Source organism: Haliotis rubra, unplaced genomic scaffold (assembly GCF_003918875.1).
Source record: "Haliotis rubra isolate DU_JTF1 unplaced genomic scaffold, ASM391887v1 Scf47, whole genome shotgun sequence".
Taxonomy (NCBI): Eukaryota; Metazoa; Mollusca; class Gastropoda; order Lepetellida; family Haliotidae; genus Haliotis; species Haliotis rubra.
This window is the reverse complement of record NW_025767157.1, coordinates 2,217,081-2,233,908: the sequence shown is the minus strand read 5'-3', so window position 1 is coordinate 2,233,908 and position 16,828 is coordinate 2,217,081. Positions and strand designations below refer to the sequence as shown.

The 16,828-nt window shown below is 42.0% G+C and overlaps 1 protein-coding gene across 1 annotated transcript in view; it reads right to left on the bottom strand.

Annotated features, from left to right (window-relative positions):
* LOC124290589 (transmembrane protein 135-like) overlaps nucleotides 1-16,828 on the bottom strand; it is a 198,692-nt gene that overhangs the window by 24,509 nt on the left and 157,355 nt on the right. The window contains exons 8-9 of the mRNA XM_046727336.1: nucleotides 9,801-9,842; nucleotides 6,398-6,587 (exon numbers count right to left, since the gene is read on the bottom strand). Of these exons, the coding sequence (XP_046583292.1) occupies nucleotides 6,398-6,587; nucleotides 9,801-9,842 (232 nt within the window). The remainder of the gene's footprint in view (nucleotides 1-6,397; nucleotides 6,588-9,800; nucleotides 9,843-16,828) is intronic.

Here is a 16,828-nt window from a genome sequence, read left to right as displayed (position 1 = left end):
TGGGTGTGGATGAGAAGTGGTGTGGTGGTGTGTGTGAGAAGTGGGTGTGTGTGGTGTGGTGTGGGTGAGTGTGAAGTGTGTGCGTGGTGTGGTGTGCATGAGAAGTGGGTGTGGATGATGTGGTGTGAGAAGTTAGTGTGCATGAGAAGTGGGTGTTTGGTGTGGTGTGGTGTGCGTGAAAAAGTGGGTGTGGATGTGGTGTGGTGTGCGGAGAAGTGGGTGTGGATGTGGTGTGGTGCATGGTGCATGAAAAGGGGGTGGAGAAGTGGGTGTGCATGAGAAGTGTTGGTGTGGTGTGGTGTGGAGTGGTGTGCATGAGAAGTGGGTGTTGGTGTGTTGTGGGTGTGGTGTGCATGAGAAGTGAGAAGTGGTATTGGTGTGGTGGTGAGAAGTGGGTGTGTTGTGTGGTGGTGGGTGTGGTGTGGATGCAGTGAGAAGTGGGTGTGGTGTGGTGTAGTGCATGAGAAGAGAAGTGGGTGTTGGTGTGGTGTGGTGTGCATGAGAAGTGTGGTGTGGTGTGGTGCATTGAGAAGTAGGTATTGAAGGATATTTCAGGAGGTAGGCATGGGAGAGAAGTGAGTGGTGTGGGGATAATAAGTCAGAAAGTGGGTGAGGTGTTGAAGGTGTCTGGAAGAGGATGTGGTGCTGGAGATGCCTGGAAGTAGATAAGGTGTTAGCAATATCTGGAAGATGTCTGGAAGAGTATGTGGTGTTGGAGAAGTGGGTGTGGTGTTGGGGGTGGGTGTGGTGTTGGAAGATGATACAGAGCAGAAATCCTTCTATGTGGAAGAAAATACTTTACCTTCATAATCAAGTGGAAAAAACAGAACATACCATAATTATGTGTAAAAACATAACTAGTTTCCACTACACAAATATGCCAATTTATTCAACTACTCCAAAAATAACTGACATTTTATGCCTACAAACCAACCATGGCCATCAGTTGGTCATCAAGGTCACGACTTTAGTTTGTAATTGCCTTCTTCTCAAGTAGGGCTCCAGAATGTGTTAACTACCTCAAATTGAGACATGTGCTGATTGACTGTGGACAAATGTTTGCTGGACATGATTTATGACTTGTTAACACCATTCCTCCCTGTACTAAATCCTTGAACATTAATCATGACAGAGTTACCTCCCCTGCACTGTAGAGACCCTCACAGTCCCAGACATCATCAAAGAGCCACAAAGTATTGCCAGGGATAGGACAGCTTTGCTACATATCATACTGGCAAGATGATTACACCATTATATACATGGCAGTCTTGACCAGAATTAGTGACATGACTTGCAGAAATGACCTCAGAAATTTATTCAACTTTTGTGATGAAATAGCCCGAGATAACATCAAATTGTGGTAATTTCAATGGACAACACCTCCACTAAGACCACTATCATTGGTGTAAATGTAAAGCATTAATCTTCAGGTAGAAACCATGAACATGGACGCCTACAGCAGGCCTGTTATGATGCTATCGTGCATTTGGTGAATCAAACCGTATCCCTTCATGAATTCAATTTGTTATTCACGATCACTAGAATTGATTATTCATAAATATTTTAAAAGGAAATGCTTTTACTTGAATTTGTGTGTTATTCAACAAAGCCAGATATGCAATATAAAATATATCCTATACCATTTTATTCAATTTGACAGTAATATGGTCACTTCTCATTTTCATAATTAATTAACACTGTAAAAAATTATTTTGTTATTGTTTCACTGAATATTGTAAATAATACATCTACAATTTGTTATTGTATTCATTTAGCAATATTGGATTTGTTAGCCAATACTTGTGATTTGTATTATATTCAATTTATAGTGGATTTCTTGCACTCTAGGCTACAGCATGATCATAAAAAAAATAATTTCACTTAAATGCAGTACATTTCTTCTTCTTAAGAGGTCAAATATTTATTTAATAAGATAAGATATATTTCTTATAAAAAAACATTTGATTTTGGTAAAGAGGCAATTTTGAAGACAACATATTATCAGTTTACACAACATACATTTAGAATATATTTACAGAAGTGAAAGACTGACTGACTGAGTTTGGTTTTATGCAGCTTTTAGCAATATTCCAGCAATATCACGGCGGGGGACACCAGAAATGGGCTTCACTCATTGTACCCATGTGGGGATTCGAACCTGGGTCTTCGGCGTGACGAGCCAACGCTTTAACCACTAGACTACCCCACCGCCCCAGAAGTGAAAGAAAACCAAACATGCACACACATCTTTGTAAGATAAGTTTGTAAATTATTGTCTGAAATTGTAAACATGCTAATGTATACCACACATTGTGTTGATGTAATTATTTCTGATAAGATACAAGATATTTATTGCACGAATGTTCCACGTAGAAACAGTGACAATCTCCTACATAAACAAGATACATAATGAAACAGAGTAACAATACATATACTAATAGAAATGTATAATGGCCTAGTACAATCTAGATTTGTTTAAAGTTGTACATATGGTAGCAGATCATATCTATATTATTTTGTTCATTATTTGTAAACAGGAGGCTAAATATTTCTGTGGTGGTATGGCTTTGAAAGTAATTAATTTGAGAGGAAAGGGAGTTAAATAAGGAGTGTCTTACATCTAAATATTTACTACGGGACATGAAATAGTGTTCTTCATCCCTAAGGACTGATATGTATATGTATATGAATTTGTCAGTTTGCTAAAAATTATAACCTTATTACAGGAGGTTTCTGTACAGGAAACCCTCCACCAGCCTCCTGCACCAGCCTAGTCAGTTGTAGACAGGAAATACAGGTTGGGGTGCCAGGCAGCAAGTCTACTGGAGTCAGCCAGTCCGGTTGTGATTATGGTGGAACTATCAGTGTCAGAGTGAGACTTGTCAGGAATGATGGATTAGGATGAAGGCAGTCAGTCAGGCCCCTTGTCTCATCTTTCCTCACATCCCTGCAAGCTGTGTATAAGCCAAGTTCTTCACTACCCCAGGGGAACACAAGTGCCCCATCCCCCTGCTGTGTACAAGCCAAGTTCTTTACCACCCCAGGGGAACACTAGTGCCCCACCCCCCTGCTGTGTACAAGCCAAGTTCTTCACCACTCCTGGGGAACACTAGTGCCCCATCTCCCTGCTGTGCACAGGCCATTCTGCACCCCACCCCAGGGGAACAATAGTCCTCCATCCCCCTGCAGTGTACAGGCCATTCTGCACCCCACCCCAGGGGAACAATAGTCCTCCATCCCCCTGCAGTGTACAGGCCATTCTCCACCCCAGGGGAACAATAGCCCCCAACCCCCTGCAGTGTAAGGCCATGCTCACCCCAGGGGAACACTAGCCTCCCAACCCCTGCAGTGTAAAGCCATGCTCCACCCCTGGGGAACACTAGCCCCCAACCCCCTGCAGTGTAAAGCCATGCTCCACCCCTGGGGAACACTAGCCCCCAACCCCCTGCAGTGTACAAGCCATGCTCCCACTCCAGGGGAACACAAGCCCCCAACCCCCTGCAGTGTAAAGCCATGCTCAACCCCTGGGGAACACTAGCCCCCAACCCCCTGCAGTGTAAAGCCATGCTCAACCCCTGGGGAACACTAGCCCCCAACCCCTGCAGTGTAAAGCCATGCTCAACCCCTGGGGAACACTAGCCCCCAACCCCCTGCAGTGTAAAGCCATGCTCCACCCCTGGGGAACACTAGCCCCCCAACCCCTGCAGTGTAAAGCCATGCTCCACCCCAGGGGAACACAGCCCCCAACCCCCTGCAGTGTAAAGCCATGCTCAACCCCTGGGGAACACTAGCCCCCAACCCCCTGCAGTGTAAAGCCATGCTCCACCCCAGGGGAACACTAGCCCCCAACCCCTGCAGTGTAAAGCCATGCTCAACCCCTGGGGAACACTAGCCCCCAACCCCCTGCAGTGTAAAGCCATGCTCAACCCCTGGGGAACACTAGCCCCCAACCCCTGCAGTGTAAAGCCATGCTCCACCCCTGGGGAACACTAGCCCCCAACCCCTGCAGTGTAAAGCCATGCTCAACCCCTGGGGAACACTAGCCCCCAACCCCTGCAGTGTAAAGCCATGCTCAACCCCTGGGGAACACTAGCCCCCAACCCCCTGCAGTGTACAAGCCATGCTCCACTCCAGGGGAACACAAGCCCCCCAACCCCCTGCAGTGTAAAGCCATGCTCAACCCCTGGGGAACACTAGCCCCCAACCCCTGCAGTGTAAAAGCCATGCTCCACCCAGGGGGAACACAAGCCCCAACCCCCTGCAGTGTAAAGCCATGCTCCACCCCTGGGGAACACTAGCCTCCCAACCCCTGCAGTGTAAAGCCATGCTCAACCCCTGGGGAACACTAGCCCCCAACCCCCTGCAGTGTAAAGCCATGCTCCACCCCAGGGGAACACTAGCCTCCCAACCCCTGCAGTGTAAAGCCATGCTCCACCCCTGGGGAACACTAGCCCCCAACCCCTGCAGTGTAAAGCCATGCTCCACCAAAGGGGAACACTAGCCCCCAACCCCCTGCAGTGTAAAGCCATGCTCCACCCCTGGGGAACACTAGCCCCCCAACCCCCTGCAGTGTAAAGCCATGCTCCACCCCAGGGGAACACAAGCCCCATCCCCTGCTGTGTGTACAGGCCCTGCTCCAACCCAGGGGAACAACAGTCCCTGCTCCACCCCCAGGGGAACACAAGCCCCCAACCCCCTCCAGTGTAAAGCCATGCTCCACCCCAGGGGAACACTAGCCCCCCAACCCCCTGCAGTGTAAAGCCATGCTCCACCCCAGGGGAACACTAGCCTCCCAACCCCCTGCAGTGTAAAGCCATGCTCAACCCCTGGGGAACACTAGCCCCCAACCCCCTGCAGTGTAAAGCCATGCTCCACCCAGGGGAACACTAGCCTCCCAACCCCCTGCAGTGTAAAGCCATGCTCAACCCCTGGGGAACACTAGCCCCCAACCCCCTGCAGTGTAAAGCCATGCTCCACCAAAGGGGAACACTAGCCTCCCAACCCCCTGCAGTGTAAAGCCATGCTCCACCCCCTGGGGAACACTAGCCCCAACCCCTGCAGTGTAAAGCCATGCTCCACCCCAGGGGAACACAAGCCCCCATCCCCTGCTGTGTACAGGCCCTGCTCCAACCCCAGGGGAACAACAGTCCCTGCTCCACCCCAGGGGAACACTAGCCCCCAACCCCCTGCAGTGTAAAGCCATGCTCCACCCCAGGGGAACACTAGCCCCCCAACCCCCTGCAGTGTAAAGCCATGCTCAACCCAAGTCCACCCCTTGAGGTAAACCATGGCCCCCATTGCCTTGTTGAGAACATCAACAGAAAACATTTCTGAGCTGTCATACTTCTTGAGTGTTATAAGCAAAGACAACATGGCAGGTTTGTGGGCTATGTTATTGTAATTTATCAATCTCCTCTTTCTGAACATCTGTATGACAAGCATTTCTGCACATGCCACTGCTCTAAGCTAAGTATTACCTCTAATCTCTTGCACTGTACCACATGTATAATGCTCAAAGGGTGCTCAACACCACAGTGTATGTCCATTGTTCATATCAGTGGTGGAGCAGGAAACTATCATGTTGGATATCAATATAATACTTCTCATAATGTTCACATCAGCGGTTAGTCTGTCATACAGACCCTGAAGCAGCAGTTTTGATATCAGGATTTTGGTGTTCCCATCAGCGGTTTAGATATCAGGATTTGGGTGTTCACATCAGCGGTTTAGATATCAGGATTTGGGTGTTCACATCAGTGGTTTAGATATCAGGATTTGGGTGTTCACATCAGCGGTTTAGATATCAGGATTTGGGTGTTCACATCAGCAGTTTAGATATCAGGATTTGGGTGTTCCCATCAGTGGTTTAGATATCAGGATTTGGGTGTTCACATCAGCGGTTTAGATATCAGGATTTGGGTGTTCACATCAGCGGTTTAGATATCAGGATTTGGGTGTTCACATCAGCGGTTTAGATATCAGGATTTGGGTGTTCACATCAGCGGTTTAGATATCAGGATTTGGGTGTTCCCATCAGTGGTTTAGATATCAGGATTTGGGTGTTCCCATCACTGGCTCTAACATCAGATAGGTGTTCACATCCGGTATTTAGATATCAAGAGTTAGCAGTTCACATTAGTGACTCAGATAAACAATGAGTTTTTATATCAGTGACTCAGACATTATGTGGGTGTTCACATCTGTGGTATAGATATACAATGAGTGTTCACATCAGTGGCTCAGATATCAGAAGGTGGGTGTATTGCCCCTCTCACTGGCCATCTGTATTGGAGACACATATGGGATCTACTTTGAGGGCAGACATGATGCATACAATGAGAACATATACCAAACTTCAGCTGAGGAAAAACATTACATGAGAAGAAGCCACACTTACCTTGAGGACATACAGGACACATCCATTCCTATGCTGACACAACCTGTGTCGAGGACCAGCCTCCAGACGAGCCACCATCTTGTCCAGCACAGCCACCCCAGTCCTTGGCCTCTGAGGTTCCTCATTGTTGTTGGAACTGTGGCCTGGTGATGTGGCTGATTGGGGGCTCTCAGATGACCCTACGATGTACCTGAAGGTAACAGCTCAGTCTCAAGGTTGCAATGTAGAATTTACATGAAAAAAAAAAATGATGACAGATGGATTGTACTTTTTTTTCAATGAAACATTCTGAACTCCTGACAGAATGCTCAAGGATTCTCCAAGTCTTCACAAACATTATTACATCAACATGTCAACATGACTGACGTCAATGGGCGAACAAATAAAATACAAGAATCATACACTGTACATGAGATCAGTGCTCTTCAGGTGTCGGTGAGAAAGTGCCAAAAGTCAGATTGAGTGACAGTGTTACCTCCCCTTCATACATATTCACATCTGTCTTTCAGTTGCTGTTGGTGACATCATCAGACCAATGACACTGAGCAGCATCATGGACGGTTTTGCAGCTTCACAGTCCTCCTGTCTGTGATCACTTAGTGAGAGTAGTGCGGCTGTCAAAGTGTCACTCTGTCACAAAGTTTGATCAGATCTTTGTCCAACTGTAGGGTTACACAAACTAAGGTCTCTGGAGTGAATATCTCCAGATACACCATGTCTAGGGGTGGAATATCTGTGTAATGTCTACAGTAAATTTTGGCCAATTACAGTAAAAAAGTGCTCGAAACTCCAAAAAGCCGACTTAGGTGATTAATCTTATTGGAAAATATGAAAAAGTCTTCATGTGAAACAAGGGTCTTTTAAGGAGTGAGTGTGAAGGAGTGAGTGAGTGAGAAGCTGAGTGAGTGAGTAAGTACTTGCCCTATTAAACCTGTGAGGCAAGTGTGAGGTAATGCTGACGTATTCCGTCCCAGTAAACAGGGGAGACAATCATGATAACAGGGGAACTATTCAGTCCCAGTCACAAGAGAAGATAAGTGTGAGGTACTGGGGACCTATTTTTCCCTGGAAGCCAATGATGATCTCACTCTGAACAGACAAGTGTGAATTTTCATTACTTACTGACACTTTTATTCAAAGTTTTGTGCGACGCTAAGTTTTAAAAAGTTATCAATACCACTGTTTGCCAAAATGAAAGGATTCAGAATTTAATTTTCTCGAACTGATACCATGTAACATAAAGTTACAACTATTGAGTACCATTTCCTGAAAGGAAAAGATATTCCAGATCCACTGACATAATAAGAAATTTATTCCCTCATCAGTCTATTCTTCTGGATACTATTTCTTTTTCAAGTACACATTCCCAATGTGTTGCTGAGATGCAATTACAACACTTACTCAGATGCAAAAACGTTCCATTTATTGGGGTATTTTTGGCTTTTTCCGTCATCAAATTGTCAGGTCTTTTTTTTGTATTACAAACGGAGTACTTGATTAGGCCATTTCAGACGAGACCAAAATTAAATGTTTTTATCTGGTTGCTGGAATGTATAGAGATAAATGACTGAGCAATATTAATTCCATTTTCACGAGGTGAAACAGAAATTTCTTCAAATTGATTAGTGAGGAAACGAAGTGTAATGAATGGGTTTGAATTTCAACCAGGAAATAACCGGGATGATGGTATTGATGAGGCCCTGATTGTCACTTTAAATAAGCATTAAATTCGCCTCGGTGCCATCTTGCACAAAACACTGACACTAATATATTCATGCAATAGCACCATCTCCAATCTGCAAGATTAATCCTATATGACGCCACATGCAAACAGGGCCACTGACCCCGACCCTTCCCATCATGCACTATTCTGGTAATTCCGATAAAAAAAACCCAACACACAGTAATTTCCATCCTAACAGGTCAGCCTGCGAGCAGTCTCATTCCGATAGCAGCCCTTATCCTGATCCCAAAATACGCTGTGCGAGACCGCTGCTCACCACACAAGCAAGGTAATTACGGGGAACAAAAATTCAATGAATTTTAATCAGTTGAGTTGGTACATGCAAGTCAGATTGAAGCTTTAGGCCTTCCATAACAGAATTTACGTTTCTCATTTCAAGATATACCTCAAGACCAATCCTTCACAAGGGCTTCTTTATGGAACAACAGTGAAAGATTTGTCAAAATTGTATTTCGGAAACATACAATACCAAAACAGGTTCTGTTGAAATCAATCTAAGCAAACATCAGTAAACTCTGTTACTGTCAATCTGTTAAACATTACTCTCTGAACTAGATTAAAGTGCAGATGTATATGTCAAAGTTTTTCTATGTGGGTCATGTCAAGGTCATGTCAAGGTCACTAAGAATTACATCAAGGCTACTATCCATGTTGTGTCAAGGTGAAACTCACTTCCAAAAACATCACCCGTGTCCCTTAATCTAAGAATAAGAGGAATGTCACTTTCTATCAGGTCAAAGTCTACACCTATGAATTAAACCAAGGTCGCGATGAGTCAAGCCAAGGTCACTTAGACTTATAAGGTCACTCTGTGTCACATGATAATCACTATTAAAGATTCACAGCTCAGTGACTCCATTTATTCCTGTAATATCCATATAATTGAATCTAGATCACTGTCTGTGACGTGCCAAGGATGCTGTGGCACATGCTTCCAAGTCCACACAGATCAGATGTGGTACTTCAGTGTTAATTTTTTTAGTCTCTGTAAAACTTGTTGGTACGAGGGTTAGTGCTTCAAATTAGTGATAGCATGGAATCTCAATGCTGTGTTACAAAAAACTAATTTCTGCTTTTGACATTAGTTCGACTTTAAGTTAGCCAAAAGTGTTTTGTTGTTTGGAAAACACAAACAAAGAATAAAGCCCTTTTCAATTTTCAAGGTTATGAAATCTCTGCCAAGCAAAACTAAATTCTGCCAGTCCAGAATTTGATATCTTGCTTTTGGGAGTTTTGTGTGTGATGAATCCTGGTTGGTGTAAAAATGGAAATAGTTTGTTGTACCACACATGTTTTATGAACTATTCATCAAACTGGTCTTGTCCGTAAGAATAAGGTAAGATAAGATATTTATTGCTTAGCATTCCATGAAAGAACAGTGGCAATATTCTATAAACTACAAATATAAACACAGTAGGTACTTTTGCTGTTGAAATAGTGAAAGGACAATTATTTCAGTCAGCAGTTTGCAATTCAGGTAATTTGTCCACTTTTTGTCAGAGCAAATTTGAAAACAAACCTGTAATTACAAACCATCACCTGACAACACAAGTAATCAAACTGAGGCTACATTCATCACTTTGAGACATGTGAGGGTAGCTCTCTGTGAAGCAAATATGACACAGTCGAGCCTGATCATGTGCACGTGGGGCTACTCACTGGAGGCTGGAGATCGTGGACTGAGGCAGGCCTGACTCCCTTCTGCAAAAGAAACAAAGTCCTTTGAGTAATTCACTTCTTATTTGCATGCAGCTAAACCAGAAACAATGACCAATATTCCAAAAATGTATGAATAGCAATAGTTTTTACATGATCAATCTGCAGTTTGAGTGAGATTATGCATACAAAATGTCCACCGGGGATTGTGGAGATGATGTTGTTTGTGAAGGGGAATATGTCAAGGGATTACATCCAGCCAACGGATCAGAGTATCTACACTGAAGGTCAAACGCTGGAACTCATGTCGAAAGCTTGCTTGTACAATGCTAGATGTACAACTTGGTTACTCTGCAGTTAAATCATCAGGAACAATATGAGATTATAGTTTGTTTCATTTAAAGTTCTCATAGTGGACTAAAACACAGATAAATCATAAAAGTGGGATATTCTTAGGCTGATTTGATATGTCTGCGACATAAACTCTTTGAAATAAAACACAAAAATATGTCTGTGACTTAAATTAATTGAAATAAGACACAAGAATATGTCTGTGACAAATTTTCTATGAATAAAGACGATGTCAGACACATTAGAATATGCATCTTACTGGAGTTGTTTTACATCCAACATGCAAAACAGAGCTTTAACCCTATTTCTCTGTAAACTGAAAAATACTGACTCATGTCTTAAAACAATAATGCATTTGTTGAACATCTGAATAATACATGTGTATTGAGTAGAGTTGGGAATTGGATAAAATCTCATAATTGATGATTGGTTCATTACAACCGATCAATCATCGAAAATAATTGGTCAGCATCCTTTATCAAATTTTTCTGGTTATGTTTGTTACTGCACAAAAAAACAGAAAAAAAAAATGTAGTTCTTATGAGTCTTTTTGCAAATTCCACAAAATGCATGTGCAAATTTAACATCTTTAAAGGATGACTAGTATGTTAGGAACATAAATTTCCTGGAGTCTTTAAGATAAATTCAATCCTGACTTGGAACGAGCTTGTAATGTTTATGAAATGTAACAGACAAAACCAACCTTGTGAAAAATATTGTCAATGCAAACAAATGTTCCAGATTGTTTGTGTTCGATTATGAGAAAACATGATCGATTGCTTGGTCGTTTAGTCATTGCGACCAATCTTCAATTATTTCAATTAATCGGACCACCACTAGTATTGAGTAAGTCCAGTGTCATCACGGCCAGATGGCAGATTACTGGTTAGAGTTGTTCCCTAGCAACCAATGCTGGATCTGGTAGTCAGGCTCAGTGATTTGGTTGAATGTGGAACAAAGTACCCCAGGAAAAGTGAACATATCACTTAATATTGATCACTGGTTTGTCTGGTCCAGACTCAATTATTTACATGCCGCTGTTTTACAGGCAATACAGCTGGAATATTACTGTAGCATTTAACAACAAACAAACATGACAGCAAGATGAAGCAGACATCTATAATGCTTATTTTAATACTGAAGATCTGAGGCACCAATACATCATCTATACTAGTCCACACTGTAACATAATATACTACTCACAAAAAGTTAAGGAGTTGCTCATTTTTTTCATACAGCTTTAGCTATGGCATTAACTGTAGTAATAAGAAAGACTAAAGTGATTGCTCACCGCTTCCGAGTAGTTTCAGACACGGTATATGGAATACGGTATATGGAATACGGTATATGGAATACGGTATATGGAGTACGGTATATGGATTACGGTATATGGATTACGGTATATGGAATACGGTACATGGAATACGGTATATGGAATACGGTATATGGAGTACGGTATATGGATTGATTATTCACATGATGGATTAGGAGTCACAACACCAGTAAATGTCACCAACAAATGACAAAGTAATGATAATATCATTTCATGAGAGACATATTATTTGCCATAAACCAGAGACAATGATCTATTTGTTAAAAGTACAATGTTTTGATTGGTATATTACAGAAGAGGTTTTACAGGCAATACATCATCGAATGTAACAAGATGCATATTATACACACAGACAATTAATTTAGTTATCTTTCACACTAAAATATATAAAAGCCTCATCTTTGTGCGTCATCTTTCCGTCATGGAGAGGAGCATTGTGTTCAGTCACCAGTAACACCCGTCTGTCACCAGCAAGGAGGCTGGTCTCATTATTGTAAAAATACAACAAACCAATCAGAATGCAACTAAGTATTGCCGTACTTTCATTAAAATAATTAATTATATAAACATGTGAGGTGAGGTGAAATTGGGTTTAACGTCGTGCTTAAGAATATTTCACTCATATGACGACGTGCATGCGTGTGTATGTGGATGTGCGGCTGCTTGTACTAGCCCAGACTTAAGCTGGTTTTATAGTGCTAGCCCACTGAGATACCATGCCGCAGTGAAGCATGAATACCCCACTCTGACACATTATACTGACTCCGAGCCAACCAGTCCTTGTTGTACCCATAAATGCCGGGCGCCAGGCAGGGACCAATAAGTACCAAATTTTAACGTCTTTTGGTATGACGTGGCCAGGGATCGAACCCGCGACCTTCTGCACTCCGGGTGGACGCTCTAACCACTACACCATGGAGGCGGTCTTGTATAACATGTAATCATCACAATACGTATTATGTTGTCATGGCAACATTATGTATTTATACGAGAATCCAATTTTCATTTTTCTTCCCACACTTACTAAATACGTGAGTTTTGTCTACCAGCTGAAATACTTGAGGAACTTGTTCTTCCATATGCACACCACATGATCGATCAAAATACGACACAAACATAATTTACTTTACTTCAGGAAAATGGACGAGCCGACCCCCCTACAGGATGAGTTCATTACATCACGCTTTTTTATTCTTCCTTCATCACATAATAGTTCAGCTACAATACATGCTGCCATGTTTTCTCACATTAAAAACATGCAACCAATTTCCTCCATATAATTGTTTAGCTAAACTCGAAGTCATTACACCTCAATGCTGCCCCTATTTCTGAATTTACTTGTAGTTGATAAGTATTTCTGTTTTGTATGAACTACACCATTTTGTCTTCCATTCCTGAGGTATTAACCTGTATAGCTATTTGTACTGTAAACGTATTCAATGAATGAACGAATGCCATGTACTGCTCCGGACTGCACCAACACCACCTAGTTCCTATTGATTCAGTTCTGCATGATATAACATATACAACTACAACATTGGTAACATCACCATATCAAGTAAATCAACTTTCAACATTCATATATTCTTGTGGGATATTGCTCTCTCTATGTAATGTAACAAGTTTTGCAATCTGTCGCTAGGATGTTCTTTGTAATAAATATCCTATCTTAAATGTCCTCTTATTCAAATTATCAAAAGTTGCTCACATATGTTTTGCAAATGTTTTATTACTGTAAAAACCAACCCAAATATATTGATATGTTAGTGCTTGAAATTATGTTGTTACAGAGGGGATAGATATAAATAAGTAACTCGGGAAATGTGGTAGACGCTGTATATGACAGACATATTGTCGTGACATTTGGGAGAAAGATAGCTGGTCCTAAGTATTTCCTCAGTTTTTGTCATTCCCTAATTTAGCAACAGCTCTTCCAGCACTTGCACGATCAGATTGTTCAGAAGCAGCCCTGGCGCCAGATACAGTTATTTTCCCCCTGGTTTGATTGCCTCCTTAACCTCGGACAATATGGCCAAATGACAGCTTGTTGTCAGAACACTGAGGTGGACTGACAGTGTGTGATGTAGATATGTACAAGCAGCAATCAGCCACTAGCTAATTGTTATACGATAACACCAGCCCCATTGTCCCCAAACACCACAGGAGCTGTGCAATAACAGACCCCTAATCATTTAAGGATTGCCTGATTGGTCACTTTGTGTCCAGCCCTATTAATACACCCGCAGTGATTGGTCATTCAGTTTGCAGGAGGTCATGATGTCAAGGAATGATTGATGACCAATTGTGTTGAGGCAGCTGTGTATGAAGCTCCCCCTGGTGGAGGAACTGTGGGCTCCCTGTGGAATGCGTGGTGGTGTTGAGCAGACCCTCATCCATCTTGCTATACACCGCCTTGACAGTTTTGACAGCCCTGAGATTGAGACTCAGAGCCCAAAACATTTCTCAAGCCGGACTCTTTTCAAATGTAGATGAGGTTTAGGTAGTGTATAGTAGCCCTGCTGGTGTTTGATAGAGGCAAGCACCTTATCCATTTATCCTGACTGGGGTTGTATAGGAGCGCCCGGGCAAAGGGGCTGCTTCTATATAGGGTTGTAAGGGAACTTGGCCCACAGTGGGGATCCGTCAACCCCTACAACAGCACACTTCCATCATGAATACAGCGCTTAGTTAAAAACAACCACTACAATATACAGTGATAGATGAGAAGGCCTAGGATATGGGACAACACTGCAACATGAGGACAAGGACTGGCCTTCTTGTGCAAGATGAATTCATCCCCCCCTCAATCTACCTTTCAGGCATATTTTCTAGATTTAATCCTTCACTTGGGGCTCAATACAAAAATTCAATTTCAATTCACTTTTTTGTATAAAACTACCATGCTGGGTAATTCCCAACGCACAAAGTGGAATGAAAAATCTTTCCCATAACACTTTCATACAATGAATGAATATAGGCTAGAGATTTAAAAAGTATTAATTTTGAATTTCTTTGTTTCATTTTCTACGAAATTGTGATGGAAATGATTTAATTTTTTTATAAAACAATACTTAAATTAAACAATTTGAGACATAAAAATGTTTTTCTTAATTATTTTTTTTATGCCAAAAATGAATACATTGATTTTTCTGTCCCACACATCGACACAGTAGTACGTGGTTTGACCTTTCGTATACAGAACAGATGGCAAAATATATTTTCACCTGAACAAATGAAAAATCACTTTTGTTGTGAATCATTATTTGAGTGTTGATAAATGTCCAAACTTGAAAGCATCAAAGGGCTTTGAGGCAATTCTAGAGACGGCAACCTGCGAAGGCTCTTTGAAGCTGATGTGCAGTTGGCATGTCATGTTCATAAGAAGAAAAGGTTTGGCTAGGGTACCCAGCCTCTGTAGACAAGTATGGGAAACAGTTTGAACAAAACTTCTTCCAACTTGATTGGAGGAAACAACAGCGAAAACCACGTCAAAACAAAACAAAGTGAAACACAATTCTCCGACCTGACAGTCTCGTCCATTTCTCCCTGTACGAACATGTGGCTAACCAGTTAACTACGAATGTTACAGATATTTGGAATTTACGTCTGATATCTGTTTGCAACTGCCATCAACTTTTTACAACTTCTTTTTCACTTTCTCCAATTTCCAGCCATTTCCCCATTGCCAGCTCTTCACCTTTCTAGACAGTAAAAAGAAAACATTCTCTGTAGTTCAACAAAAATCTTCAAAACATAATCAGAACCAACTCCTATACAATATATACAGCTACATGATGGCATGAAATAACCCTTCCCCACAAGAACCCCATCTTAATGTTGTGTGCATATTTACTAACACATGACCATATCTTGCATAAATCACGCCAGGATTGAGTAAAAATGACTTTCACCTAGAGGAGTTATCTCCCTTTGACCAATAAGCATTATTCCATGTGGCGAGTGGCACTGAATGCTTGGATAACTTCTCTCTATGGCCAATCATTGACTTTTCAGATGAGGCTTTCGTTGAAAGAATGCTGACACTTTTATGACCGTTTTATGTCCTATGCAAGACTGAATCCAATTCATGGCGGAACATAATCCTTGAATTTTTTGGAGCAAATTAAAGTATAAGGACATGCAACAATGATACACTTAGACAGCCCAAACACAGACGAGTGACTTAAAACAAAAGCTTTTTCAAAAATTGGAGAAACATAGAGCTGACAATATATGTAGTTTGTCTACAGAGGGAGCTGCGGTCACGAGAAAACAGAGTAGGTAGGGGGTAACACTGAAGGATGTTCCACGGAGCTGACCTCTCATTGTATCGCTGACAGCGACAGATGATGGATTGCCGTCAACACTGACGACCCTGTCATGGAAAATTAATTCCGACTTAATGTAGATGTGATTAAACTGTGATGTATAACACTGTCACCCTTCAGGTCTAATCATATTTAATAGCGATGTATCAATTGCGCATATGCCGGAAACATTATCACCAGCACCCAGATTGGCTTAGCCACATATTTTAACCTCAACAAATCTTTTCCTATAAAACCTTTAAAATCCCATCAGTAAATCGTTATTACCTAATTATTCACTAGTAATTGACACCAGCTTGGCTGCTTGTTTGGGCCGTGTTCATCAATTTAACATGTTTTGTTGTGTGAACCTTATAGATTTTTGATAGCGGTGATAAATTATACCTCTTGAATTTGGAAGGCTGTAGAATCACCCGAAAGAGGTTGTCAGCGTGGGACAATTATCTTACGGTCTCATTTATCACACTTAGCTAAGTCCATATAATCCATAATACCCGCAAGCCAGAGATGTCCAAACACATAAAACACCTTCAATCTCAGCGAAACACTGGAGAGAACGCTGATGCTTGCTCCATCCCCGCTGCTTCTGGGGTTGTAATAATCACCTCAATCATAATATTTTAACAGGTGGGCACTTGCTCAAGATAGCTGGGTAGAATCTGATACACAACCTTCCCTGCTACACCACAGAAAAATGATCTGATTACCGAGAGGCCACCTTCAAGAGGGAGACTGGGTTTTATCTGGCGGACAAGCCATGTGGCCACAAACATGTATCTTAAGAGTGACAGTGTTCATGTTGGTATCACAAAACATGTTTCATAAACACACGCATGGAGTTTTCAGCCTGACATAAGAACATATGTAATTACATTTTAAGATTTATTCTGCAGTTAAGTTGATGTAGATGACAGGGCTTCAGAAGATATGACGTCTACAGTGATGGAGAGTTTTACACCTTACACTAACACCATAGTAAGACAGTTAAAGTTTAACCTGATCAAGGTTATATCATTATG